Below are 26,612 nucleotides of genomic sequence, written 5' to 3'. Positions count from 1 at the left end.
ATTTATGGTTTTCAAAAATTATTGGAAAATGGACTAGACAGAACCACTGTCAAATCAAACATAATCCTTTATCACAAAGAGTTTATAGATTATGGTGATATCTTAAAATATCAGTTTAGTTACACTTACCTTTCAGAGGTTTTTGCTAAAATATGTAGCTTTGTACAAATAATTTTAACATCAAAATAGTTCTCCTTCAATAATCAAATTTCGTTCCTAACATTTCTGATATTGCCCACTATCTTGTTTGTGGCTCTTCTTTTTGGTCCCACAGATCATTTCTCACATAAGACTAAGTAGAGCAAACATTTACATTTGACCTTTTATTCTTTTAACCATTAGTACAGCAAACATCTAATAAAGAAACATTCTACCATGTTCAGTTCTGGGGATGCTAGCCATAGGTTTCTTTTACTGGATTAGACATCTCCCCAAATTTCTCTCTGGTTATATCATTGGTGTCTGATATAGACAGTCATAGATTATGTCTGATGTGCTAAGAAGTACTGCATGTCTGTTTTAAAGGAGTTATTACCATAAAAGTCAACAAGAATACACAAACTCTGTCATGAACATTTTTGCCTCTCTTGCTGCAAGACTGTCTCTGCTTTAATCTCTGTTTCTCTGTCCCTTAGGCAAGAATATGAACGTACAAATATCAAATTTATGCAGAGAGTGCATCAGGGAATTCTTTCCAACAAGGAAGTGTTTTGTCTTTGACCGACCAACAAATGACAAAAAACTCCTAGCTGATATTGAGAATGCGTCTGAAAACCAACTGAATCCTAAATTCCAGGAAAAAACAAAAGAATTCTGTTCTTACATCTTCACCAATGCAAAAACCAAGACACTCAGAGAGGGAGTACCAGTCACTGGAAATTGTAAGTCTTTTTGTCCTATTATTATGAGTAGCAACATACTGCAGATATTTTATATAATGTGTTTTTCAGTATTTCTGTTGGATTTTATATGGAATTCTGGGCTTATGGATATTCACACTCCATGAAAAAAATGTGCATATTTTATAATTGTCTTATTTGGGGGATTATAAATCTCTCCCATAAACTGCATATTTTGTCATTGATATCTGTGACTTCCATTTATCTGAAAAATATCTCTATTCAGAATAAAAATCACTGTCTCAGTATAAAAACAGAATATACTATTTTCTCAGGGGAAGCGTTATAAAATAAAAGTTCTTTGCAAGGTGAAAACAAAAAATATTTTGAGAGTTTTGTGTGGTTCAAAAATCAGTAACAGCCTATAAATCTCTGAAAGTATCTTTAAAGCTTCAGAATTAGGAATAAATAAAATCTGATATGCCCTGTCTTATCTGAATACCTATGTAAGCTATTTTGCTTTTAAGGTTTTAGTAGGATACTATATTTTTCAGATATTCCTTAATATGTTGGATACGGGTAGATTTTTAACTATTTTTTTTAGCCCCAAGGCCTGAAGAGCCATAAAAGTGAAGAGTCAGTAGGAAAACAAAGGTGATGATAGTAAAAGGAGATATGGCTCTGTGTGTTTGTGTGTGTGTGTGTGTTGTGTGTGTGTGTGTGTGTGTGTGTGTGTGAGAGAGAGAGAGAGAGAGACAGAAAGAGAGAGAGAGAAAGAGAGAGAGAGAAAGAGAGAGAGAGAGAGAGAGGGAGAGCCTTTAGAATTGTAATCCCATAATCTTGTATTTTATGGACCAATGACTTGATATTTATCCCTTAAATTTGATGACCTATTTAGGGCTGGGAAATTTGGTTGTGACCTACGTGAATACCATCAACAGTGGAGTTGTACCTAGTTTGGAGAATGCAGTGATGACTCTGGTTCGTCTGGAGAACTCAGCAGCTGTGCAGAAGGCAGCTGGCCACTACAGTGAGAAGATGACCTAGAGACTGAGCCTCCACAGACACAGAAAAATATAAGCAGTATACTCTTTGGAATAAATGACAGCAAGATTCTCTATGACCCACCTCCCAGAGTAATGGAAATAAAAGCAAAGATAGGATGCGGAACAAAGAAAAAAATGATAAACAAATAGAACCTAATTAAAGTTAAAAACTTTTGCACAAAAAAAGGAAACTATAAGCAAGGTGAAAAGATAGCATTCAGAATGAAAGAAAATAATAACAAATGAAGCAACTGACAAAAATTAATCTCCCAAACACACAAGCTACTCATGTAGCTCAATACCAGAAAAATGAACAACCCAATAAAAACCTGAGCAAAAACCTAAACAGACATTTCTCCAAGGAAAACATAGACATGGCTAATAAAAACATGAAAAGATGCTCTCAACATCTCTCATTAGAGAAATGCAAATCAAAACCACTTTGACGTATCATCTCACACTGGTCGGAATGGCCATCATGAAAAAGTCTACAAACAATAACTGCTGGAGAGGATGTGGAGAAAAGAGAACCCCCTTACACTGTTGGTGGGAATGCAAACTGGTACAACCACTATGGAGAAGAGTGTGGAGATTACTTACAAAACTGTGAATAGATCTGCCACATGACCCAGAAATCCCACTGCTAGGCATATACATTGAAGAAACCAGAATTGAAAGAGATGCATGTACTCCAGTGTTCATTGCAGCACTGCTTACAATAGCTAGGACATGGAAGCAACCTAGATGTCCACTGAGAGATGAATTGATAAGGAAGTTGTGGTACATACACACAATGGAATATTCAGTTCATTTCAGTTCAGTCACTTAGTTGTGTCCAACTCTTTACAATCCCATGAACCGCAGCACACAAGGCCTCCCTGTCCATTACCAACTCCCAGAGTTAACTCAAACTCATGAACATTGAGTTGGTGATGCCATCCAACCATCTCATCCTCTGTCATCCCCTTCTCCTCCCACCCTCAATTCTTCCCAGGATCAGGGTCTTCTCCAATGAGCCAACTCTTCATATGAGGTGGCCAAAGTATTGGAATTTCAGCTTCAACATCAGTCCTTCCAATGAACACTCAGGACTGATCTCCTTGAGGATGGGAGGATGGACTGGCTGGATCTCCTTGCAGTCCAAGGGACTCTTAAGAGTTTTCTCCAACACCACAGTTCAAAAGCATCAATTCTTTGGTGCTCAGCTTTCTTTATAGTCCAACTCTCACATCCATACATGACTACGGGAAAACCATAGCCTTGACTAGAAGGACCTTTGTTGACAAAATAATATCTCTGGTTTTTAATATGCTGTCTAGGTTGGTCATAAATTTCCTTCCAAGGAGTAAGCGTCTTTTAATTTCATGGCTGCAATCACCATCTGCAGGGATATTGGAGCCCCTCAAAATAAAGTCAGCCACTGTTTCTCCTGTATCCCCATCTATTTGCCATGAAGTGATGGGACTGGATACCATGATCTTAGTTTTCTGAATGTTGAGCTTTAAGCCAGTCTTTTCACTGTCCTCTTTCTCTTTCATCAAGAGGTTCTTTAGTTCTTCACTTTCTGCCTTAAGGATGGTGTCATTTGCATATCTGAGGTTATTGATATTTCTCCTGACAATCTTGATGCCAGCTTGTGCTTCTTCCAGCCCAGTGTTTCTCATGATGTACTGTGCCTATAAGTTAAATAAGCAGGGTAATAATATACAGCCTTGATGTACTCCTTTTCCTATTTGGAACCAGTCTGTTGTTTCATGTCCAGTTCTAACTGTTGCTTCTTGACCTGCATATAGGTTTCTCAAGAGGCAGGTCAGGTGGTCTGGTATTCCCATCTCTTTCAGAATTTTCCACCGTTTATTGTGATTCACACAGTCAAGGCTTTGGCATAGTAAATAAAGCAGAAGTAGATGTTTTTCTGGAACTCTCTTGCTTTTTGATGATCCAGCAGATGTTGGCAGTTTGATCTCTGGTTCCTCTGTCTTTTCTAAAACGAGCTTGAACATCTGGAAGTTCATGGTTCACGTATTGCTGAAGCCTGGGTTGTAGAATTTTGAGCATTACTTTACTAGTGTGTGAGATGAGTGCAGTTGTGCGGTAGTTTGAGCATTCTTTGGCATTACCTTTCTTTGGGATTGGAATGAAAAACTCAGCTATAAAAAGGAATGTATTCGAATCAGTTCTAATGCGGTGGATGAAACTGTAACCCATTATACAGTGTGCAGTAAGTCAGAAAGAGAAAGACAACTACTATATACTAATGCATATTTGCGAAATTTAGAAAGACAGTAACGACTATCCTACATGTAGGGCAGCAGAGGGGACACAGATATAAAGAACTTTTGGACTCAGTGGGAGAAGGTGAGAGTTGGATGATTTGAGAGAATAGCACTGAAATGTGTACATTACCGTTTGTAAAACAGATGACCAGTGGAAGTTTGATGCATAAAGCAGAGCACCCAAAGCCGGTGCTCTGGGACAACTCAGAGGGATAGGGTGGGGAGGGAAGTGGGAAGGGGGCTAGGATGGGAGTAGACATGTATACTCATGGCCAGTTCATGTTGATATATGGTAAAAAACCATCACAATATTTAAAGTAATTATCCTTCAATTAAAATAAATAAATAATTTTTTTAAAATGAAAATTCTTAAAGAGATGGAAATACCAGACCACCTTCTTGCCTCCTGAGAAATCTTTATGCAGCTCAAGAAGCAACAGTTAGAACTGGACATGGAACAATGGACTGGTTCCAATTTGGGAAAAGACTACAGAAAGCTGTATATTGTCACCTTGCTTATTTAGCTTATTTACAGAGTACATCATGCGAAATGTCAGGCTGGATGATGCACAAGCTGGAATCAACATTGCTGGGAGAAATATTAATAACCTCAGATATGCAGATGACACCACCATTATGGTAGGAAGTGAAGACGAACTAAAAAGCCTCTTAATGAAAGTGAAAGAAGAGAATGAAAAAGCTCACTCAAAACTCAGCATTCAGAAGATGAAGATCAAGGCATCTGGTCCCATCACTGCATGGCAAATAGACGGTGAAACAATGAAAACATTGAGAGACTTTATTTTCTTGGGCTCCAAAATCACTGCAGATGGTGATTGCAGCCATGAAATTAAAAGATGTTTGCTCCTTGGAAGGAAAGCTGTGACAAACATAGGCAGCATATTAAAAAACAGACCTTACTTTGCTGACAGAGGTCTGTATAGTCAAAGCTATGGATTTTCCAATAGTCATGTATGGATGTGAGAGCTGGATCATATAAAGAAGGCTGAGCGCCAAAGAATTCATGCTTTTGAACTGTGATGCTGGAGAAGACTCTTGAGAATCCCTTGGACTGCAAGGAGATTCAACCAGTTAATGCTAAAAGGAAGCAGTCCTGAATATTCATTGGAAGGACTGATGCTGAAGCTGAAGCTCCAATACTTTGGCCACCTGATGGAAAGAACTGACTCACTGAAAAAACCCTGATGCTGGGAAAGATTGAGTGCAGGAGGAGAAGGGGATGACAAAGGATGAGATGGTTGGATGGCATCACTGACTCAATGGACTTGAGTTTGAGCTCTAGGAGATGGTGAAGGACAGGGAAGCCTGGCATGCTGCAGTCCATGGGGTCATGAAGAGTTGGACAGGACTGAGCAACTGAACAATATCTGGGGATTATAAATCTCTCCCATAAACTGCAAATTTTGTCACTGATATCTGTGACTTCCATTTATCTGAAAAATTTCTCTATTCAGAATAAAAATCACTGTCTCAGTATAAAAACAGAATATACCATTTTCTCAGGGGAAACCTTATACAATAAAAGTTCTTTGCAAGGAGAAAATAAAAAATATTTTGAGAGTTTTGTGTGGTTCAAATATCAGTAACAGCCTATAAATCTCTGGAAGTACCTTTAATGCCTCAGAATTAGGTATAAATAAAATCTGATATACCCTGTCTTATCTGAATACCTATGTAAGGTATTTTGCTTTCAAGTTTTTAGTAGGATAGTATATTTTTCAGATACTCCTTAATATGTTGGATGCAGGTAGATTTTCAATTTTTTTAGCCCCAAGAACCATAAAAGTGAAGTCAGTAGGAAAACAAAGGTGATGATAGTAAAAGGAGATATGGCTCTGTGTGTGTGTGTGTGTGTGTGTGTGTGTGTGTGTGTGTGTGAGAGAGAGAGAGAGAGAGAGAGAGAGAGAGGGAGAGCCTTTAGAATTGTAATCCCATAATCTTGTATTTTACGGACCAATGACTTGATATTTATTCCTTAAATTTGATGGCCTTTTCAGGGCTGGGAAAGTTGGTTGTGACCTATGTGGATACCATCAACAGTGGAGCTGTACCTTGTTTGGAGAATGCAGTCACATCTCTGGCCCAGCTGGAGAACTCAGCAGCTGTGCAAAAGGCAGCTGACCACTACAGTGAGAAGATGACCCAGCGACTGAGCCTCCCCACAGACACGTTCCAGGAGCTGCTGGAGGTGCATGCAGCCTGTGAGAAGGAAGCCATTGCCATCTTCATGGAGCACTCCTTCAAGGATGAAAATCATGAGTTCCAGAAGAATCTTGTGGTAATTTGTCTTAATATTTACCATTTCTATCCTCCCCTTGATGAATGAAACGTAGAAATGCCATTACCAGCCACATGTCTCACCCTTCACTCAAAAGTAGTCTGTGTTCTCAGGAAGGATAGAGTTACAAAGGAGTATATTTTGTGTTTTATTGTGTTAAACCTCAGTAGTTTATCTAGAAATCTCTCTAGTTTTCTGATGAAAAATCAGAATATATACCCTCCTAAAGTATATATGTCTTTGGATTCCAAGTATGTCTGGAACACCCAAAAGTCATTCTTAAGTTGCTTTAGTTTTCTGTGAACATCATCCCATGAAGAAGAATCCAAATTTCTCTAATCAGACCCTTATGCCAGACCATTCTCAACCTGGGTTGCTCCTTGCTGTATCATTGAATATAGAATCAATGACTATTATAGCTGCAAGAACTGTAGAGATTAGATAATGCAACACCAACATTTCAGATGAAGAACCTGAAGGGAGGTTGAGAAACTTTCCTGTGGTCTTTCAGAGAGTTTTCAGGGTTGGGAGTAAACCAGAACTTATGATTGCTTTATTTATTTATTTATTTTTAGTTTTTTATTTTTTTAATTTTAAAATCTTTAATTCTTACATGCATTCCCAAACATGAACCCCCCTCCCACCTTCCTCCCCACAACATCTCTCTGGGTCATCCCCATGCACCAGCCCCAAGCATGCTGTATCCTGCGTCAGACATAGACTGGCGATTCAATTCTTACATGATAGTATACATGTTAGAATGCCATTCTCCCAAATAATCCCACCCTCTCCCTCTCCCTCTGAGTCCAAAAGTCCGTTATACACATCTGTGTCTTTTTTCCTGTCTTGCATACAGGGTCGTCATTGTCATCTTTCTGAATTCCATATATATGTGTTAGTATACTGTATTGGTGTTTTTCTTTCTGGCTTACTTCACTCTGTATAATCGGCTCCAGTTTCATCCATCTCATCAGAACTGATTCAAATGAATTCTTTTTAATGGCTGAGTAATACTCCATTGTGTATATGTACCACAGCTTGCTTATCCATTCATCTGCTGATGGACATCTAGGTTGTTTCCATGTCCTGGCTATTATAAACAGTGCTGCGATGAACATTGGGGTACATGTGTCTCTTTCAATTCTGGTTTCCTCGGTGTGTATGCCCAGCAGTGGGATTGCTGGGTCATAAGGTAGTTCTATTTGCAATTTTTTAAGGAATCTCCACACTGTTCTCCATAGTGGCTGTACTAGTTTGCATTCCCACCAACAGTGTAGGAGGGTTCCCTTTTCTCCACACCCTCTCCAGCATTTATTGCTTGCAGATTTTAATTTCGTGTCCTCCAGCAAAATATTTTTCTCATGAGGACAGCAGTTAGACCATTCTTTCTATCAAATTCTTTGAAATTTTATCTCTTCTTTTTCGTTCTTCTGGTGACATCCCTCTACATTTCACTTCCAGGAAATCATAAAGAATAAGAAGGAGGATTTTGTGTTGCAGAATGAAGAGGCATCTGTCAAATACTGCCAGGTTAAACTTGATGAGATTTCCAAGACCCTAATGGAAAGTATTTCAGCGGGCACTTTTTCTGTTCCTGGAGGTTATGAACTCTACAGGAAAGCGAAGGAAAGGTTTGAACAGGATTATCATCAAGTGCCCAGAAAAGGAGTGAAGGTGAGGACACATAGAGCATGGGGAGTCTACAGAATAGAGTCTAGAGGGTTCTCCTGAAAATCTGAGAGCACAGAACTAGGTGTGGGTAATGAGAGAGCATGGAGATATCATGACAGCTTTAGCTCTTATGATCCACTACTCGAAATTTATTCCTGAGTAGAGTAGAGATATGTATTCTCAAAACATGAGTATGGAGCCTGGACTTGCTGTAGGGAGCCGCCACAGAATTTTAAACATGAAACAAAAATTACATACATGTTTTTGCAGCACTAATCTTCTCAGTGGAAATCTAAGTTCTATGCTCCTTTGTGGTTCCCCAGGCAAATGAAGTCCTCCAGAGCTTTCTTCAGTCACAAGAAGCATTAGAGAAATCCATCCTGCAGGCAGATAAAGCACTCACTGATGGGGAGAAGACTGCAGCAGGTATGGGGTAGCACTCTGCTCACAGTGGGATGGGTAGGTTCCTGCAGTGACCTCTAATAGGTACGAGAGCAAAGTCTTCCTGATACAAGGAACTTCCTCTCCTGTGAAACAACTCTACTACATCTGAAAACAGCAAGAGGAGATGTGGTTGGATGTGGTTAGATGTCAGCCAAAAGAGTCTTTCCCATTACATTCTGAAATGTGCTCTGGATGGTGTGGACACAGGATTTGAGGTGTGGGGTATGGCAATGGGAATTCAGAGATTTCTCCTCTCTTTCTAATTTGGTTTGGTCTCTGAGCTCTCAGCATAAAGATCTGTCTTCATCTTACTTTTATTCCTTTCTGAACCTTCCTGGGGCAGAAATGCGGGCCAGGAATGAAATAGCTGAGAAGGAACAGGATCTGCTGAAACAGAAACTGCAGGAGCAGCAGCAGGAGATGGAGGCACAACAGAAGAGTTTCCAGGAAAACATAGCCCAGCTGACAGAGAAGCTGGAGAAGGAAAGAGAAAACCTACTGAGAGAGATGAACATGATGTTGGAGCATAAGCTGAAGGTGAGTCAGGCTGTGGCCTTAGTTGTGCTTGATGGTCATTACCATGGGACCTAAGGAAGGGATGGGTGAAGTTTACAGCAAGACCATGGAGGAAGCATCATTGCCATTTACTGCTTCTGATTCATTAAAACCCTTAGAATTATTCCTGTTTTAGAAAAGAAGGCTTTAATTTCTACTATATATGTAGTAGACTTTGGAGATTTCAGGATGAGTATTGATACTTCAAACCCTTGGAAATTATAAATAGGGTTTAAGTAGCTATTTGGGGAAATTTTAAATGATCCTGTGAAGCTGAATTAGACAGATATTGCAACAGCATATATTTAGTATAAGCAGCAACTGGTTTGCTTTCAGGATCCCTGCCAATTACCAGGAACTCTGTTCTCAGCTATAGGCCCAGAGACAGATCCATGCTGAGATAAAACTATAAAAAATGTCCAAACTTAAAAACACTGGGATGTGGCAGCTTCTAAACTTGCTGCATTGTCTCCAGGGGTGGATAGATACCTAAGATACTGTGTGGCATATAGAGAATTCTCTCATTGTCCACCTGGATGTCCTTATAACAGATTTCTAGAATTCTTATCATCTTTAGAATTATTGCAGTTTGATCCAAGGTTACCTCTGAAATGCATAACATTTATCTGAAATGCATAACATTTGTCCTCATGTGAGGCTTAGCCTCCTGGCAAAACCCAATAGTGTGTGAATATTAGCAAGGCTGTAAACTACACTTTCTCTTAATGTTCCTGTCAAAACCAGGAAATAGTCCCTGTTACAAAAATCTCCTTTCATGATTGAGTAAGAGAAAACAATTTTACGAGTAAAACAAAGATAGTTTGACAAAGCTCTTTAATGCAAAATGTAGTCTTTGAAAAAAATGAGAATTTAAAACATATTACTTCCCTCTCTGCTTTATTTCTAGGTCCAAGAAACTCTGCTTAATGAAGGTTTTAGAGAGAAATCTGAGTTGATGAGTGAAGAAATAAATCAGTTAAAAAATATGATTGATGATACTAAAGAAGAGGATACTCCCTGGGTTACAAAAGCCTTGGACAAATTTGGTGATGAGCTCACTTCAATATTGAGTTCTCCAGCTAAACTTCTTGGGCAGATTGTGAAAGGGGTAGGCTCTTTATTTAAAAAGTAGCTCTCCTTTCAAAAAATTATAGAGCATGGATATATGTTCTGGCTTCTTTTTGATATGCATGCTTTTTTCACTTTTGTTCAGCAAAGCTTCAAATATAAAAGTGGCTACTAGAGGATATCAATGTCTGGCCCATATTAGATAAAACAAATGTATGGACATTTTGAAATAGCAGGTTCACTTTTAGGATATGTATCTATATGTGGAAAATCATGTATTATATATGTGAGCACCCACCCACACACACACAGACACATATATGTATATATACATACATACATGAAAGAGGTTCACTGAAGCACTGCTTTTAAAGGCAAAAGATTGGAGTCTAGTTAAATGTCCATCAGGAATCTAGTTAAATGTCCATCTATAAAAATTGGTAATATACTTTATGTATGTGCAATACTGAAATACCTTGTATTTAGCCAATAAATGGACAATGCAGCTCTATTTGTATGAATATAGAACAAACTTGAAGATATACTATAAAGTGAAAAAATAAGGTACAAATATTATGGATAATATTTTCACAGTAAAAAGGTATGTGCACCCATATGTATATCGAGATAAAACATCTCTGGAAAGATTCATTAGAAATTGGAATCATTGGTTCTTTCTGAGGAGAACAGCATGTGGGAAGGGACACATGATTTTCATTATATACTCCATATTTCAGAAAGATTGTATTACCATTTTGTAAATAAGTTACTAGGAAAGCATAAAATGTAATACAATTATAATACTAGCAAACAAATGTGAAATTTGCTATTAGATGATGAAATTGCTCATTGCCTCTAGAAATGACATTAGCCTACTCAATGAATTAGATCAGAATACTAAAGAGTATAAAATTTGCATCCTAACCTTGCTTTCATTTTGTCCTTGGTTTTTAATTCCTTGTATGTGCTTCAAAAATAAGGTATAAACTTTCCTGTTACCCTTTGAAACCACAGCTAGAGTAGTATTTACTTCCTATGATTGAATTATACTTTTCAGATAGCAGAAGCAGATCACTAAACATTAAGAATATGCCCTGGTGAGAGGAATCCCATCACAGCTGAATGTTCAGTGGTGGCCAGGCTGCAGTAGGCACGTGCAGAAGGGGGGATGTACCACGACAGAACTGGGTGCCCTGATGTTATGGAGATGATGTGCCCTGACGATGGAGGCCAGGTGTTGGCATTTAAATAATCAGAAGTCAAGTACATACAATGATAGTAATGAGCATCATAGTTTGTCTTATCTTAGGTTGCTATAACAAATTACCATAGATTGGGTGGCTAGCAAAGCAAATGTTTATTCCTCCCATTCTGGAGGCTGTAAGTCCAAAAGCAGTGTGCCAGCACTGCTGGATTCTTGGTAAGCGTCCTACTCCAGCTTTACAGATGGTAGCTTTCTTGCTATGTCCTCACATTTTGGGAAAAGGAAAGAAAACTCTTATGTTTTTGTTTCAAGGGCACTAATCAGATTCATGAAGGTCTCTACCTCATGCCTGATTTCCTCCTAAAAGCCTCAGTTCCAGATAACATTATACTGGGGAAAATTTGGCATTTAGGATTTCATTAGATGAATTTTGAAGAACACAAGCATTCAATTGATAACATGATTGGACATGGCAGCCAGTTGGATGTGACCAGGTGTAACTAACTCTGGTACTTATTTTCAAATAAAAGTAAAGTTCCTCTGAGTACAGGAACAATTATATATTTTTTCTGTATATCTCCATAGGGTATGTTTAGACAAAGAATGTACAGAGTAATTATCTGCTTTAAAAACAAAAAATGGATACATGTGTGACTGTTTCAATTGCCAGAAAGACATGAATACTCAAAAGGTCTGTGGTAATACTTCAGATTTTAGACACCAGATAATGTCTCTAAGGTGATTTAAGGCTAACAGAATGAAAGAAACTTTTCTGGCAGAACACCTTCATGTATCACAGTCTGTGCCTCTGCAAAGATGTTAACATATCTTTACTGAAGAGTTTAAATGGCTCCATCCAGTTGTGGCCTCAAGTGTTCAAAAGGAAGATCGGGTTTGCCCTTTTAAAGGAAGAAACTTTGTATCAATGAATATGTGACCAATAAATTGAAAAGTTTAATGTAAAGGCAAACTGTACTATATAAATATTTGTTTCCACTGACAACTCAAATCAAATATTTGTTCTAATTCCTTAGAGATGCTCTGAATTGAAGAGCAAGAAGAAAAAATTGACATTTTCAAATTGGATGCATATGGGATATCATCCAGTACTTGTATTTCTCTGTCTGACTTATTTCACTTAGGTGTTCTAGAAGTCCATCCATGTTGTCTCCAATGACAGGATATCCTCCTTTTTTTGTGGCCAAATAGTATTCCATTGTGTATATGTGTCAAGTCTTTTTTTATTCTTTCAAGCCCTAGTGAGCACTCAGGTTGTTTCCCTATGGTGTTAACTGCGAGGAATGCATCAATAAACATGAGAGTGCATACATTCCTTTGAAATACTGTGTTTATTTCCTTTCAATAAAAATAATAGAACCAACATGCAGTGATCATTAAAGAAAGAAAAGTCTTTTAGAGGTTGTTAATTGCCTCGTTGCTGTTCAATAGCTAAGTCATCTCCGACTCTGCAATCCCATAGACGGTAGCACGCCAGGCTCTTCAGTCCTCCACTATCTCCTGGAGTTTGCTCAAACTCATGTCCGTTGAGTCAGAGATGCTAATCATCTGCCGCCTCTTCTCCTTGTGTGGTCAGTCTTTTTCTATTAGCAGGGTCTTTTCCAATGAACTGGCTCTTTGCATCAGGTGGCCGAAGTATTGGAGCTTCAGCTTCAGCATCAGTCCTTCCAATGAATATTCAGGGTTGATTTCCTTTAGGATTGACTGGTTTGATCTCCTTGCAGTACAAGGGACTCTCAAGAGTCTTCTCCAACACCACAGTTTAAACGCATCAATTCTTCAGTGCTCAGTCTTCTTTATGGTCCAACTCTCACAATGTACATGACTACTAGAAAAACCCAGCTTTGACTATACTGACCTTTGTCAGAAAAGTGATGTCTCTACTCTTTAATATGCTATCTAGGTTTGTCATAGCTTTTCTTCCAAGGAGCAAGTGTCTTTTAACTTCATGGCTGTGGTCACTGCTAACACTGATTAATTCACACACCCATTAAAGAACAGTATGGCTTCCTTGGTGGCTCATATGGTAAAGAATCTGCCTGAGATGCAGGAGACCTGGGTTTGATCCTTGGGTTGGGAAGATCTCCTGGAGAAGGGAATGATTACCCACTCCAGTATTCTGGTCTGGAGAATTCCATGGACTATACAGTCCATGGGGTCACAAAGAGTCAGACACGACTGAGCAACTTTCACTTTCACTAGCTCGAGGGTTTGTTTATTGATTATTTCAAAGAACTAACTATTTAAAAAAAATTATTGTATTATTTTTATGTCATTCATTTTCTTTATCTCCACAATAATTTGTATCATTTACTCTGCTAGTCCCGGATTCTGCTTATTTTCCTATTTATTTTTTTATTTAAATGACACATTTTTATTCATGTCCTCTGAAATAGGCATTGGAAAGGCAAACAGAAATTAAGTGGTTAATGAAAAAAAATAATGACTATAGAAAATTTGCTTTTGCAAACCTCTCAAGCTCTCTTGATCAAAATAACATTGATTGAAAATAATCTCGAAACAATATAAGGCTTTATTTTTATTTTTTTTATGAAGCCTCAGAAGTGGGTAATTTAATATCTGAAGAAGGATACTCATTTTAAAATAGAAGAGTTACATTATTATATTGGTGAATGAAGTCTTACTAGTTTCAACCAGTTGTACTATTAATTCTTCTTACTTTTTTTTTTTAATTTTAAAATCTTTAATTCTTACATGCGTTCCCAAACATGACCCCCCCTCCCACCTCCCTTCCCACAACATCTCTCTGGGTCATCCCCATGCACCAGCCCCAAACATGCTGCACCCTACGTCAGACATGGACTGGCGATTCAATTCTTACATGATAGTATACATGTTAGAATTCCCATTCTCCCAAATCATCCCACCCTCTCCCTCTCCCTCTGAGTCCAAAAGTCTGTTATACACATCTGTGTCTTTTTTCCTGTCTTGCATACAGGGTCGTCATTGCCATCTTCCTAAATTCCATATATATGTGTTAGTATACTGTATTGGTGTTTTTCTTTCTGGCTTACTTCACTCTGTATAATTGGCTCCAGTTTCATCCATCTCATCAGAACTGATTCAAATGAATTCTTTTTAACGGCTGAGTAATACTCCATTGTGTATATGTACCACAGCTTGCTTATCCATTCATCTGCTGATGGACATCTAGGTTGTTTCCATGTCCTGGCTATTATAAACAGTGCTGCGATGAACATTGGGGTACATGTGTCTCTTTCAATTCTGGTTTCCTCGGTGTGTATGCCCAGAATTGGGATTGCTGGGTCATAAGGTAGTTCTATTTGCAATTTTTAAGGAATCTCCACACTGTTCTCCATAGTGGCTGTACTAGTTTGCATTCCCACCAACAGTGTAGGAGGGTTCCCTTTTCTCCACACCCTCTCCAGCATTTATTGCTTGCAGATTTTTGGATCGCAGCCATTCTGACAGGTGTGAAGTGGTACCTCATTGTGGTTTTGATTTGCATTTCTCTAATAATGAGTGATGTTGAGCATCTTTTCATGTGTTTGTTAGCCATCCGTATGTCTTCTTTGGAGAAATGTCTATTTAGTTCTTTGGCCCATTTTTTGATTGGGTCGTTTATTTTTCTGGAGTTGAGCTGCATAAGTTGCTTGTATATTTTTGAGATTAGTTGTTTGTCAGTTGCTTCATTTGCTATTATTTTCTCCCATTCAGAAGGCTGTCTTTTCACCTTGCTTATATTTTCCTTTGTTGTGCAGAAGCTTTTAATTTTAATTAGATCCCATTTGTTTATTTTTGCTTTTATTTCCAGAATTCTGGGAGGTGGATCATAGAGGATCCTGTTGTGATTTATGTCTGAGAGTGTTTTGCCTATGTTCTCCTCTAGGAGTTTTATAGTTTCTGATCTTACATTTAGATCTTTAATCCATTTTGAGTTTATTTTTGTGTGCGGTGTTAGGAAGTGATCTAGTTTCATTCTTTTACAAGTGGTTGACCAGCTTTCCCAGCATCACTTGTTAAAGAGATTGTCTTTACTCCATTGTATATTCTTGCCTCCTTTGTCAAAGATAAGGTGTCCATAGGTGTGTGGATTTATCTCTGGGCTTTATATTTTGTTCCATTGATCTATGTGTCTGTCTTTGTGCCAGTACCATACTGTCTTGATGACTGTGGCTTTGTAGTAGAGCCTAAAGTCAGGCAAGTTGATTCTTCCAGTTCCATTCTTCTTTCTCAAGATTGCTTTGGCTATTCGAGGTTTTTTGTATTTCCATACAAATCTTGAAATTATTTGTTCTAGTTCTGTGAAAAATGTGGCTGGTAGCTTGACAGGGATTGCATTGAATTTGTAAATTGCTTTGGGTAGTACACTCATTTTCACTATATTGATTCTTCCGATCCATGAACATGGTATATTTCTCCATCTATTAGTGTCCTCTTTGATTTCTTTCATCAGTGTTTTATAGTTTTCTATATATAGGTCTTTAGTTTCTTTAGGTAGATATATTCCTAAGTATTTTATTCTTTTCGTTGCAATGGTGAATGGAATTGTTTCCTTAATTTCTTTTTCTACTTTCTCATTATTCGTGTATAGGAATGCAAGGGATTTCTGTGTGTTGATTTTATATCCTGCAACTTTACTATATTCATTGGTTAGCTCTAGTAATTTTCTGGTGGAGTCTTAAGGGTTTTCCATGTAGAGGATCATGTCATCTGCAAACAGTGAGAGTTTTACTTCTTCTTTTCCAATTTGGATTCCTTTTATTTCTTTTTCTGTTCTGATTGCTGGGGCCAAAACTTCCAGAACTATGTTGAATAGTAGCAGTGAAAGTGGACACCCTTGTCTTGTTCCTGACTTTAGGGGAAATGCTTTCAATTTTTCACCATTGAGGATAATGTTTGCTGTGGGTTTGTCATATATAGCTTTTATTATGTTGAGGTATGTTCCTTCTATTCCTGCTTTCTGGAGAGTTTTATCATAAATGGATGTTGAATTTTGTCAAAGGCCTTCTCTGCATCTATTGAGATAATCATATGGTTTTTATTTTTCAATTTGTTAATGTGGTGAATTACATTGATTGATTTGCGGATATTGAAGAATCCTTGCATCCCTGGGATAAAGCCCACTTGGTCATGGTGTATGATCTTTTTAATGTGTTGTTGGATTCTGATTGCTAGAATTTTGTTAAGGATTTTTGCATCTATGTTCATCAGTGATATTGGCCTGTAGTTTTCTTTTTTTGTGACACCTTTGTCAGGTTTTGGTATTAGGGTGATGGTGGCCTCATAGAATGAGTTTGGAAGTTTACCTTCCTCTGCAATTTTCTGGAAGAGTTTGAGGAGGATAGGTGTTAGCTCTTCTCGAAATTTTTGGTAGAATTCAGCTGTGAAGCCGTCTGGACCTGGGCTTTTGTTTGCTGGAAGATTTCTGATTACCGTTTCAATTTCCATGCTTGTGATGGATCTGTTAAGATTTTCTATTTCTTCCTGGTTCAGTTTTGGATCATTGTACTTTTCCAAGAATTTGTCCATTTCTTCCACGTTGTCCATTTTATTGGCATACAACTGCTGATAGTAGTCTCTTATGATCCTTTGTATTTCTGTGTTGTCTGTTGTGATCTCTCCATTTTCATTTCTAATTTTATTGATTTGATTTTTCTCTCTTTGCTTCTTGATGAGTCTGGCTAATGGTTTGTCAATTTTATTTATCCTTTCAAAGAACCAGCTTTTGGCTTTGTTGATTTTTGCTATGGTCTCTTTTGTTTCTTTTGCATTTATTTCTGCCCTAATTTTTAAGATTTCTTTCCTTCTACTAACTCTGGGGTTCTCCAAGTCTTCCTTTTCTAGTTGCTTTAGTTGCAGAGTTAGGTTATTTATTTGACTTTTTTTCTTGTTTCTTGAGGTATGCCTGTATTGCTATGAACTTTCCTCTTAGTACTGCTTTTATAGTGTCCCACAGGTTTTGGGTTGTTGTGTTTTCATTTTCATTAGTTTCTATGCATATTTTGATTTCTTTTTTGATTTCTTCTGTGATTTGTTGGTTATTCAGAAGTGTGTTGTTCAACCTCCATATGTTGGCATTTTTAATAGTTTTTCCCCTGTAATTGAGATCTAATCTTAATGCATTATGGTCAGAAAAGATGCTTGGAATGATTTCGATTTTTTTGAATTTATCAAGTTTAGATTTATGGCCCAGGATGTGATCTATCCTGGAGAATGTTCCGTGAGCACTTGAAAAAAAGGTGAAATTCATTGTTTTGGGGTGAAATGTCCTATAGATATCAATTAGGTCTAACTGATCTAATGTATCATTTAAAGTTTGCGTTTCTTTGTTGATTTTCTGTTTAGTTGATCTGTCCATAGGTGTGAGTGGGGTATTAAAGTCTCCCACTATTATTGTGTTATTGTTGATTTCCCCTTTCATACTTGTTAGCATTTGTCTTACATATTGCGGTGCTCCTATATTGGGTGCATATATATTTATAATTGTTATATCTTCTTCTTGGATTGTTCCTTTGATCATTATGTAGTGGCCTTCTTTGTCTCTTTTCACAGCCTTTGTTTTAAAGTCTATTTTATCGGATATGAGTATCGCCACTCCTGCTTTCTTTTGGTCTCTGTTTGCGTGGTATATCTTTTTCCAGCCCTTCACTTTCAGTCTGTATGTGTCCCTTGTTTTGAGGTGGGTCTCTTGTAAGCAGCATATAGAGGGGTCTTGTTTTTGTATCCATTCGGCCAGTCTTTGTCTTTTTGGTTGGGGCGTTCAACCCATTTACGTTTAAGGTAATTATTGATAAGTATGATCCCATTACCATTTACTTTATTGTTTTGGGTTCGGGTTTATACACCCTTTCGTGTTTCCTGTCTAGAGAATATCCTTTAGAATTTGTTGGAGAGCTGGTTTGGTGGTGCTGAATTCTCTCAGCTTTTGCTTGTCTGTAAAGCTTTTGATTTCTCCTTCGTATTTGAATGAGATCCTTGCTGGGTACAGTAATCTGGGCTGTAGGTTATTGTCTTTCATCACTTTAAGTATGTCTTGCCATTGCCTCCTGGCCTGAAGAGTTTCTATTGAAAGATCAGCTGTTATCCTTATGGGAATCCCCTTGTGTGTTATTTGTTGTTTTACCCTTGCTGCTTTTAATATTTGTTCTTTGTGTTTGATCTTTGTTAATTTGATTAATATGTGTCTTGGGGTGTTTCGCCTTGGGTTTATCCTATTTGGAACTCTCTGTGTTTCTTGGACTTGGGTGATTATTTCCTTCCCCATTTTAGGGAAGTTTTCAACTATTATCTCCTCAAGGATTTTCTCATGATCTTTCTTTCTGTCTTCTTCTTCTGGGACTCCTATAATTCGAATGTTGGAGCGTTTCATATTATCCTGGAGGTCTCTGAGATTGTCCTCATTTTTTTAAATTCGTTTTTCTTGTTTCCTCTCTGATTCATTTATTTCTACCATTCTATCTTCTTTTTCACTAATCCTATCTTCTGCCTCCGTTATTCTACTAATTGTTGCCTCCAGAGTGTTTCTGATCTCATTTATTGCGTTATTCATTATATTTTGACTCTTTTTTATTTCTTCTAGGTCCTTGTTAAACCTTTCTTGCATCTTCTCAATCTTTGTCTCTAGCCTATTTATCTGTGATTCCATTTTGATTTCAAGATTTTGGATCATTTTCACTATCAATATTCGGAATTCCTTCTCAGGTAGATTCCCTACTTCTTCCTCTTTTGTTTGGTTTGGTGGGCAACTCTCCTGTTCCTTTACCTGCTGTGTATTCCTCTGTCTCTTCATCTTGGTTATATTGCTGCGTTTGGGCTGGCCTTTTTATATTCTGGTAATTTGTGGAGTTCTCTTTATTATGGAGCTTCCTCACTTTGGGTGGGGTTCTATCAGTGGCTTGTCAAGGTTTCCTGGTTAGGGAGGCTTGTGTTGGAGTTTTGGTTGGTGGAGCTGGGTTTCTTCTGTCTGCAGTGCAGTGGAGTAACCCGTAATGGGTTACGAGACATCAAAGGTTTGGGGATAATTTTGAGCTGCCTGTATATTGAAGCTCAGGGTAGTGTTCCTGTGTTGCTGGAGAATTTGCGTGGTATGTCTTGTTTTGGAACTTGTTGGCCCTTGGGTGGAGCTTGGTTTCGGTGTAGGTATGAAGGCATTAGATGGGCTCCTATTGCTTAATGTTCCCTGAATTCAAGAGTTCTCTAATGTTTTCAGGCTTTGGATTTAAGCCTCCTGCCTCTGGTTTTCAGTTTTATTTTTACAGTAGCCTCTAGACTTCTCCATCTATACAGCACCGATGATAAAACATCTAGGTTAAAGATGAAAAGTTTCTCCACATTGAGGGACACTCAGAGAGGTTCACTGGGTTATAAGGAGAAGAGAAGATGGAGGGGGTAGTTAGAGGTAACTGGAATGAGATGTGGTGAGATCAAAAGAGAAGAGAGCAAGCTAGCCAGTGGTCACTTCCTTATGTGTGCTCTATAGTCTGGACCGCTCAGAGGTATTTACAGAGTTATACGGGGAAGAGGAGAGGGAGGAAGTAGACAGAGGTGACCAGGAGGATAAGAGAGATGAATGAGTAGGAGAGAGACAAATCCTGCCAGTAACCTGTTCCTTAGGTGTTCCCCACCGTCTGGAACACACAGAGATTCACAGAGTTGGATAGAGGAGAGATGGGGGAGAAAAGAGACAGAGGCCACCTGGTGGAGAAAAAGGAGAGTCCAGAGGAGGAGAGAGTGGTCACGCCAGTAATCTCGCTCTCAGGTAAACTGGGGTAGTGAAGTTTGGGTTTTTAAATGTACAAAATTGGCAACAAACACCTAAGAGCAAAGATTAAAAATCTGTTTTTGAAGACAATGGTCTGCTTTTCTGGTTGCCTGATGTCCTCTGCCAGCCTACAGAAGTTGTTTTGTGAAGTTTGCTCAGCGTTGAAATGTTCTTTTGAGGAATTTGTGAGGGAGAAAGTGGTCTTCCCGTCCTATTCCTCCGCCATCTTTCCCTCCGTCTCCTCCTATTTATTTAAATAGTAAGGTCAGGTTGCTGATTTCAGGGTTCTTCACATTTGGGTTTTTTGTGTGTGTGTGTATGTGTGCTTTTATTTTCATTTTTCAAGATATTATATAATATTTCTTGTGATTTTATCTTTGACCTTTTGTTAAAATGGTATTATCTCATTTACACATATTTGTGAACTTCCCAGCTCTATTCCTGCTATTTATTTCTAGTTTTATTCCATTGTGATCAGAAAAGAAACTTTGTATGATTTCAAGCACTTAAAAAATTATGAAGATTTTTTTTCATAACATGTATTCTATCCTTGAAAATATTTAATGTGCATCTGAGAAAATCTGTATTCTTTTCTCATTTGATGAAGTTTTGTTAATTGAATTAGTCTAGTGTTGGTCAAGGCCTCTACTTTGTTATTAACTTTCAGTCTGGTTTTTCTATCCATTATTGATTGTAGGATACTAAAGTCTCCTGCTATTATTTGTGAATGTCTTCTTTCCTCTTTTCAATTTCAATTTCTGTGTACTTAGACCTAAAGTAAGATTTTTATAGATAGCATATGGTTGGAACACTTCTAAAATTTAGTCCATTCTGCCAATCTACTGGTTTGATTGGAGAGTTAATGCATTTACATTTGACAGGGAAGAGTTTAATCAATTTGCATTTAAATAAATTATTCATAAGATAGAACTGTTTCATTACTATTTTGTTATTTCTTTTTCTTTTTGGCTTTCTTTGTGCTTCATTTGTTTTACTTATGCCTTCTTTTATGTTTAGTTCTTTTGTAGTAGACATATTTTGATTCCCTTAACATTAGTTCTGTTCTAAGTTCAGTCGCTCAGTCGTGTCCGGCTCTTTGCCACCCCATGAATCGCAGCACGCCAGGCCTCCCTGTTCATCACCATCTCCCGGAGTTCACTCAGACTCATGTCCATCGAGTCCGTGATGCCATCCAGCCATCTCATACTGGGTCGTCCCCTTCTCCTCCTGCCCCCAATCCCTCCCACCATCAGAGTCTTTTCGATGAGTCAACTCTTTGCATGAGGTGGCCAAAGTACTGGAGTTTCAGGTTCAGCATCATTCCCTCCAAAGAAATCCCAGAGCTGATCTCCTTCAGAATGGACTGGTTGGATCTCCTTGCAGTCCAAGGGACTCTCAAGAGTCTTCTCCAACACCACAGTTCAAAAGCATCAATTCTTCAGCGCTCAGCCTTCTTCACAGTCCAACTCTCACATCCATACATGACCACAGGAAAAATCAGCCTTGACTAGATGGACCTTAGTTGGCAAAGTAATGTCTCTGCTTTTGAATACGCTATCTAGGTTGGCCATAACTTCCAAGGAGTAAGTGTCTTTTAATTTCATGGCTGCAATCACCATCTGCAGTGATTTTGGAGCCCCAAAAAATAAAGTCAGCCACTGTTTCCCCATCTATTTGCCATGAAGTGATGGGACCGGATGCCATGATCTTCATTTTCTGAATGTTGAGCTTTAAGCCAACTTTTTCACTTTCTTCTTTCACTTTCATCAAGAGGCTTTTTAGTTCCTCTTCACTTTCTGCCATAAGAGTGGTGTCATCTGCATATCTGAGGTTATTGATATTTCTTCTGGCAATCTTGATTCCAGCTTGTGTTTCTTCCACTCCAGCATTTCTCATGATGTACTCTGCATAGAAGTTAAATAAGCAGGGTGACAATATATAGCCTTGACGGACTCCTTTTCCTATTTGGAACCAGTCTGTTGTTCCATGTCCAGTTCTAACTGTTGCTTCCTGACCTGCATACAGATTTCTCAAGAGGCAGGTTAGGTGGTCTGGTATTCCCATCTCTTTCACAGCAGGGAGCCAAATTATTGGAGCTTTGGCTACAGCATCAGTCCTTCCAGTGAATATTTAGGGTTGATTTACCTTAGGATTGACTGATTTTATTTGATTCTCAAGGGACTCTCAAAAGTCTTCTCCAGAATTGTAGTTTGAAGGCATCTATTCTTTGATGCTCAGCCATTTTTATTGTCCAACTCTCACATCCATACATGACTACTAGAAAAACCATAGCTTTGGCTGTACAGACCTTTGTCAGCAGTGTCTCTGTTTTTAAATATGCTATCTAGGTTTGTCATTGCTTTTCTTCCAAGGTGCAAGTGTCTTTTAAATCATGGCTGAAGTCACCATCTGCAGTGATTTTGGAGACCAAGAAAATAAAGTCTGTTTCCATTGTTTCCCCATCTATTTGCCATGAAGTGATGGGACTGGATCCCCTGATCTTAGTGTTTTGAATGTTGAGTTTTAAGTCAACTTTTTCACTTTCCTCTTTCACCTTCATCAAGATGTTTTTAAAATTCTTCTTCACATTCTGCCATAAAAGGGTGGTATCATCTACATATCTGAGGTTATTGATATTTCTCCCTGCAATCTTGATTCCAGCTTGTTTTTCAGCCAGCCAGGCATTTTGCATGATGTGCTCTGCATAGAAGTTAAATAAGCAAGGTGATAATATACAGTCTTGATGTACTCCTTTTCCAATTTTGAACCAGTCTATTGTTTCATGTCCAGTTCTAACTGTTGCTTCTTGACCTGCATACAGGTTTCACAGGAGGCAGGTAAGGTATCTGGTATTCCCATCTCTTTAAGAATTTTCTACAGTTTGTTGTGACCCACATAGTCAAAAGCTTTAGTGTAGTCAGTGAAGAGAAGTAGATGTTTTTCTAGAATTCTTTGGATTATTCTATAATCCAACACATGTCAGCAATTTGATCGCTGGTTCCTCTGCCTTTTCTAAATCTAGCTTGAAAACCTGAACGTTCTTGGTTTGCATACTGTTGAAACTCAGCTTGAAGGAATTTCTACATGACCTTGCTAGCATGTGAAATGAGTGCAATTGTGTGGTACTTTGAACATTCTTTGGCATTTCCCTTCTTTGGAATTGTAATGAAAAGTGGCCTTTTCCAGTCCTGTGGCCACGCTGAGTTTTCCAAATTAGCTGGCATTTTGAGTGCAGCACTTTCGCAGCATCATCTTTTCAGATTCCACTAGCTTTGTTTGTAGAGATGCTTCCTGAGGTCTACTTAACCTCACACTCCAGGATGTCTGGCTCTAGGTGAGTGATCATACCATCATGGTTTTCTGGTTCATTAAGATCTTTTTTGTATAGTTCTTCTGTGAATTCTTGCCACCTCTTCTTAATATCTTCTGTTAGGTCCTTACCATTTCTATCCTTAATTGTACCTATCTTTGCATGAAGTGTTCCCTTGGTATCTCTCATTTTCTTGAGGAAATCTCTAGCCTTTCCCATTCTATTGTTTTCCTCTATTTCTTTGCATTGTTAACTTTAAAAGGCTTTCTTTTCTCTCCTTGCTGTTCTCTGAAACTCTGCATTCAGATGGATATATCTTTCCTTTTTTCCTTTGCCTCTGGCTTAATTTCTCTTGTTTTCTCACCTATTTGTAAGGCTTCCTCAGACAACCATTTTGCCTCTGCATTTCTTCTTCTTGGGATGGTTTGGATCTGATTTCACTATTGACCATCTGGTAGTGTTGGTCCATGTGTAGAGACTTTTGTGTTGTGCAAAAAGGGTATTTGCTATGAACCTTGCATTCCCTTGACAAAATTCTGTTAGCCTTTGTTCTGTTTCATTTTGTATTCCAGGCCAAATTTGCCTGTTACTCTAGGTATCTCTTGACTTCCTACTTTTGCATTCCAGTCCCCTATGATGAGAAAGATATCTTCTTTTGGTGTTAGTCTAGACAGTCTTGTAGGTCTTCATAGAACTGTTCAATTTCAGCTTCTTTAGCATTATTTTTGGGGCACAGATTTGGATTATTGTGGTATTAAATGGTTTGCCTTGGAAACAAACTCATATCATTCTGTTGTTTTTGAGATTACATCTAAGTACTGCATTTTGGACTCTAGTTTACTATGAGGGCTACTCCATTACTACATGCTATTTATTCTTGAGGAGAAATGTCCATTCCCCCAAAATGAGTATCAATTTCTAATATCCATCAGAGAGAGAACAGAAGTCATTCATTTTCTTTATCCAATAACATGACATTTAATGTGCCACATGCTGAGGATTTATGATGCAAAGTCAAAATCCTTATACTCAGGGCTGATCAAAGTGGACAGAAGTCAAATAAGCAGACCCTCAAATATGGAAAGATAACACTTATGAACCTGTGATCTTGGGCTGCACTGGTAGTGATGATAAACATAATACTAATACAAAGAATATATATAAAACTGTTATTGCCTATAGGCAAAATGTTAAGCTTTTTCTCTGAAAATTTAAACTTAATCCTCCTAAAGTTGTTCTGAAGCATCTAGTCTTATTATCCACATTTTCTATATGTGAACTGCTGCTGCTGCTAAGTCGCTTCAGTCGTGTCCGACTCTATGCGACCCCATAGAAGGCAGCCCACCAGGGTCCCCTGTCCCTGGAATTCTCCAGGCAAGAACACTGGAGTGGGTTGCCATTTCCTTCTCCAATGCATGAAAGTGAGAAGTGAAAGTGAAGTTGCTCAGTCGTGTCTGACTCTTAGGGACCCCATGGACTGCAGCCCATCAGGCTCCTCCATCCATGGGATTTTCCAGGCAAGAGTACTGGAATGGGGTACCATTGCCTTCTCCGATATGTGAACTAGGAAGCACAAACTGCTTAAATAAGTTGCCTAAGGTTACACACTAGCAAGTAGCAGGAGACAACAGCAGCATAAATTAGAATCTGACAATCACATTGGACATATAGTTTAGGAAAATTTCCTGGAAAAGAAGGGGGATGTAAGTTGAAATATGTGTGCACGTTGTTTAGGTTGAGATGTTATCCAAAGGGAAGAGCCCCAGGTAAACATGAAAATATATGAGATTGCGAGTTTGTACAACTGCAATTAATTCTGACTGCTTGATACCTGGGGCAGATGAAAGAAAATAGCACTGGGCAGGGTACTGAAAGGAGCCATGCAGAGTGTCTCATGACACTCAGAAGCTTGAATGCTTTATAAGAGGCTCCTGGAATATTTTAAGCAGAAAGTGAAAATGACACAGAAGGACTCATTTGTACAGAACAAGTCTCTTTGGTAGGAATCTAAAGTGCTTTGGTTCTTCTTAATTCCTTAGACAAATGAGGTCCTCCAGAACTTCCTGCAGTCTCAGGTGGCAATCGAGAAATCCATCCTGCAGTCAGATAAAGCCCTCACTGACACGGCAATGGCCATAGCAGGTATGGGGCTCACTCTTAGCAGGGTGGGGATGTTCACTCAATGCCCTTTGACAGATTAAATAAAGATTTTTCCAAAATAATGAGCTTCCACTTCTGTGGAATGCACACTGCTAAATCTGAAAATAACAGAGTTGTGATTGGACATCAGCCAGATGGTCAAGGCCTTTCCCATCATATTCTCAAACCTGCTCCTGATGTGTGGCACCAGGTGAATTCTGAAATTTCGCACTCTCTTTTCAAATTTGATTTGGTTTCTAATCTCAAGAAAGTAGAGTTTGAGTCTAATCTGTTACTTGCTTCTCTTTCTTAACCTTTGTTGGGCAGAGGAGGGAGCCAGGAAGGAGGCAGCTGAGAGGGAATGCGAATTACTAAGACAGAATCAATACGAGCAGCAACAGCAGATGGAAACTCAAGACAGAAGTCTCAGGGAAAACATAGCCCAGCTAAGACGGAAGCTGGAGAGAGAAAGAGAAAACTTTGAGAAAGAGCAGGAAAGGCTACTGGAACACAGGCTGAAGGTAAGTCTGGTATGGCCTCACTAGTCCTGACAGACCCTGAGCTGACACATCAGGAAGGAATGGGTGAAAGCTAAAGCGAAAAAAAAAAAAAAAATGCCCTACTGGCATTACCACATTTGCTTTAATCAAAGTTTTGAATCCTGGCTTTTCAAAAGACCTTTGAATTTTGCTCCACACTGAGACCCTGGAGAGGCTATGGTGACTTTGGTCCCTCTAAATACTTAAAGAATATAAATATCATCTCCAAGGTTTTAGGTGCTATGTATTTGTGATTCTAGGATGATCTCATGGAGCTCACATTATTCAGGGTTTCATGGATTATCAAACAACAATTCCATCCAGATTTTTTTAAAAAAATATTACCAGCAACTTGGTACTTTGCTAAGATAACTGTCAATGATCAGGAACCTTACAAGTACAAAGACTCTAACTTGGATCTATGTTGACCTAAAACTATCTGATATGTTCAGACATAG

The 26,612-nt window shown here is 38.4% G+C and overlaps 1 protein-coding gene across 2 annotated transcripts in view; it reads left to right on the top strand.

Moving 5' to 3' along the window:
- Positions 1–12,732, top strand: part of LOC101103547 (guanylate-binding protein 6-like) — a 39,004-nt gene extending 26,272 nt beyond the window's left edge. The window contains exons 6-11 of one of the 2 annotated variants that reach the window (XM_060400674.1): positions 636–881; positions 6,180–6,460; positions 7,961–8,134; positions 8,455–8,557; positions 8,919–9,112; positions 10,038–12,732. In XM_060400674.1, coding sequence (XP_060256657.1) covers positions 636–881; positions 6,180–6,460; positions 7,961–8,134; positions 8,455–8,557; positions 8,919–9,112; positions 10,038–10,262 — 1,223 coding nt within the window. In that variant the 3' untranslated portion in view covers positions 10,263–12,732. Of the gene's footprint in view, positions 1–635; positions 882–6,179; positions 6,461–7,921; positions 8,135–8,454; positions 8,558–8,918; positions 9,113–10,037 lie in introns of both variants that reach the window. The other variant, XM_027964734.3, reaches the window with a different exon arrangement.
- The last annotated feature ends 13,880 nt before the right edge of the window (positions 12,733–26,612 follow it).

Source organism: Ovis aries, chromosome 1, assembly GCF_016772045.2.
Source record: "Ovis aries strain OAR_USU_Benz2616 breed Rambouillet chromosome 1, ARS-UI_Ramb_v3.0, whole genome shotgun sequence".
Classification (NCBI taxonomy): Eukaryota; Metazoa; Chordata; class Mammalia; order Artiodactyla; family Bovidae; genus Ovis; species Ovis aries.
The sequence above is the reverse complement of the archived record's forward strand: the minus strand, read 5'-3'. Positions and strand labels throughout refer to the sequence as shown.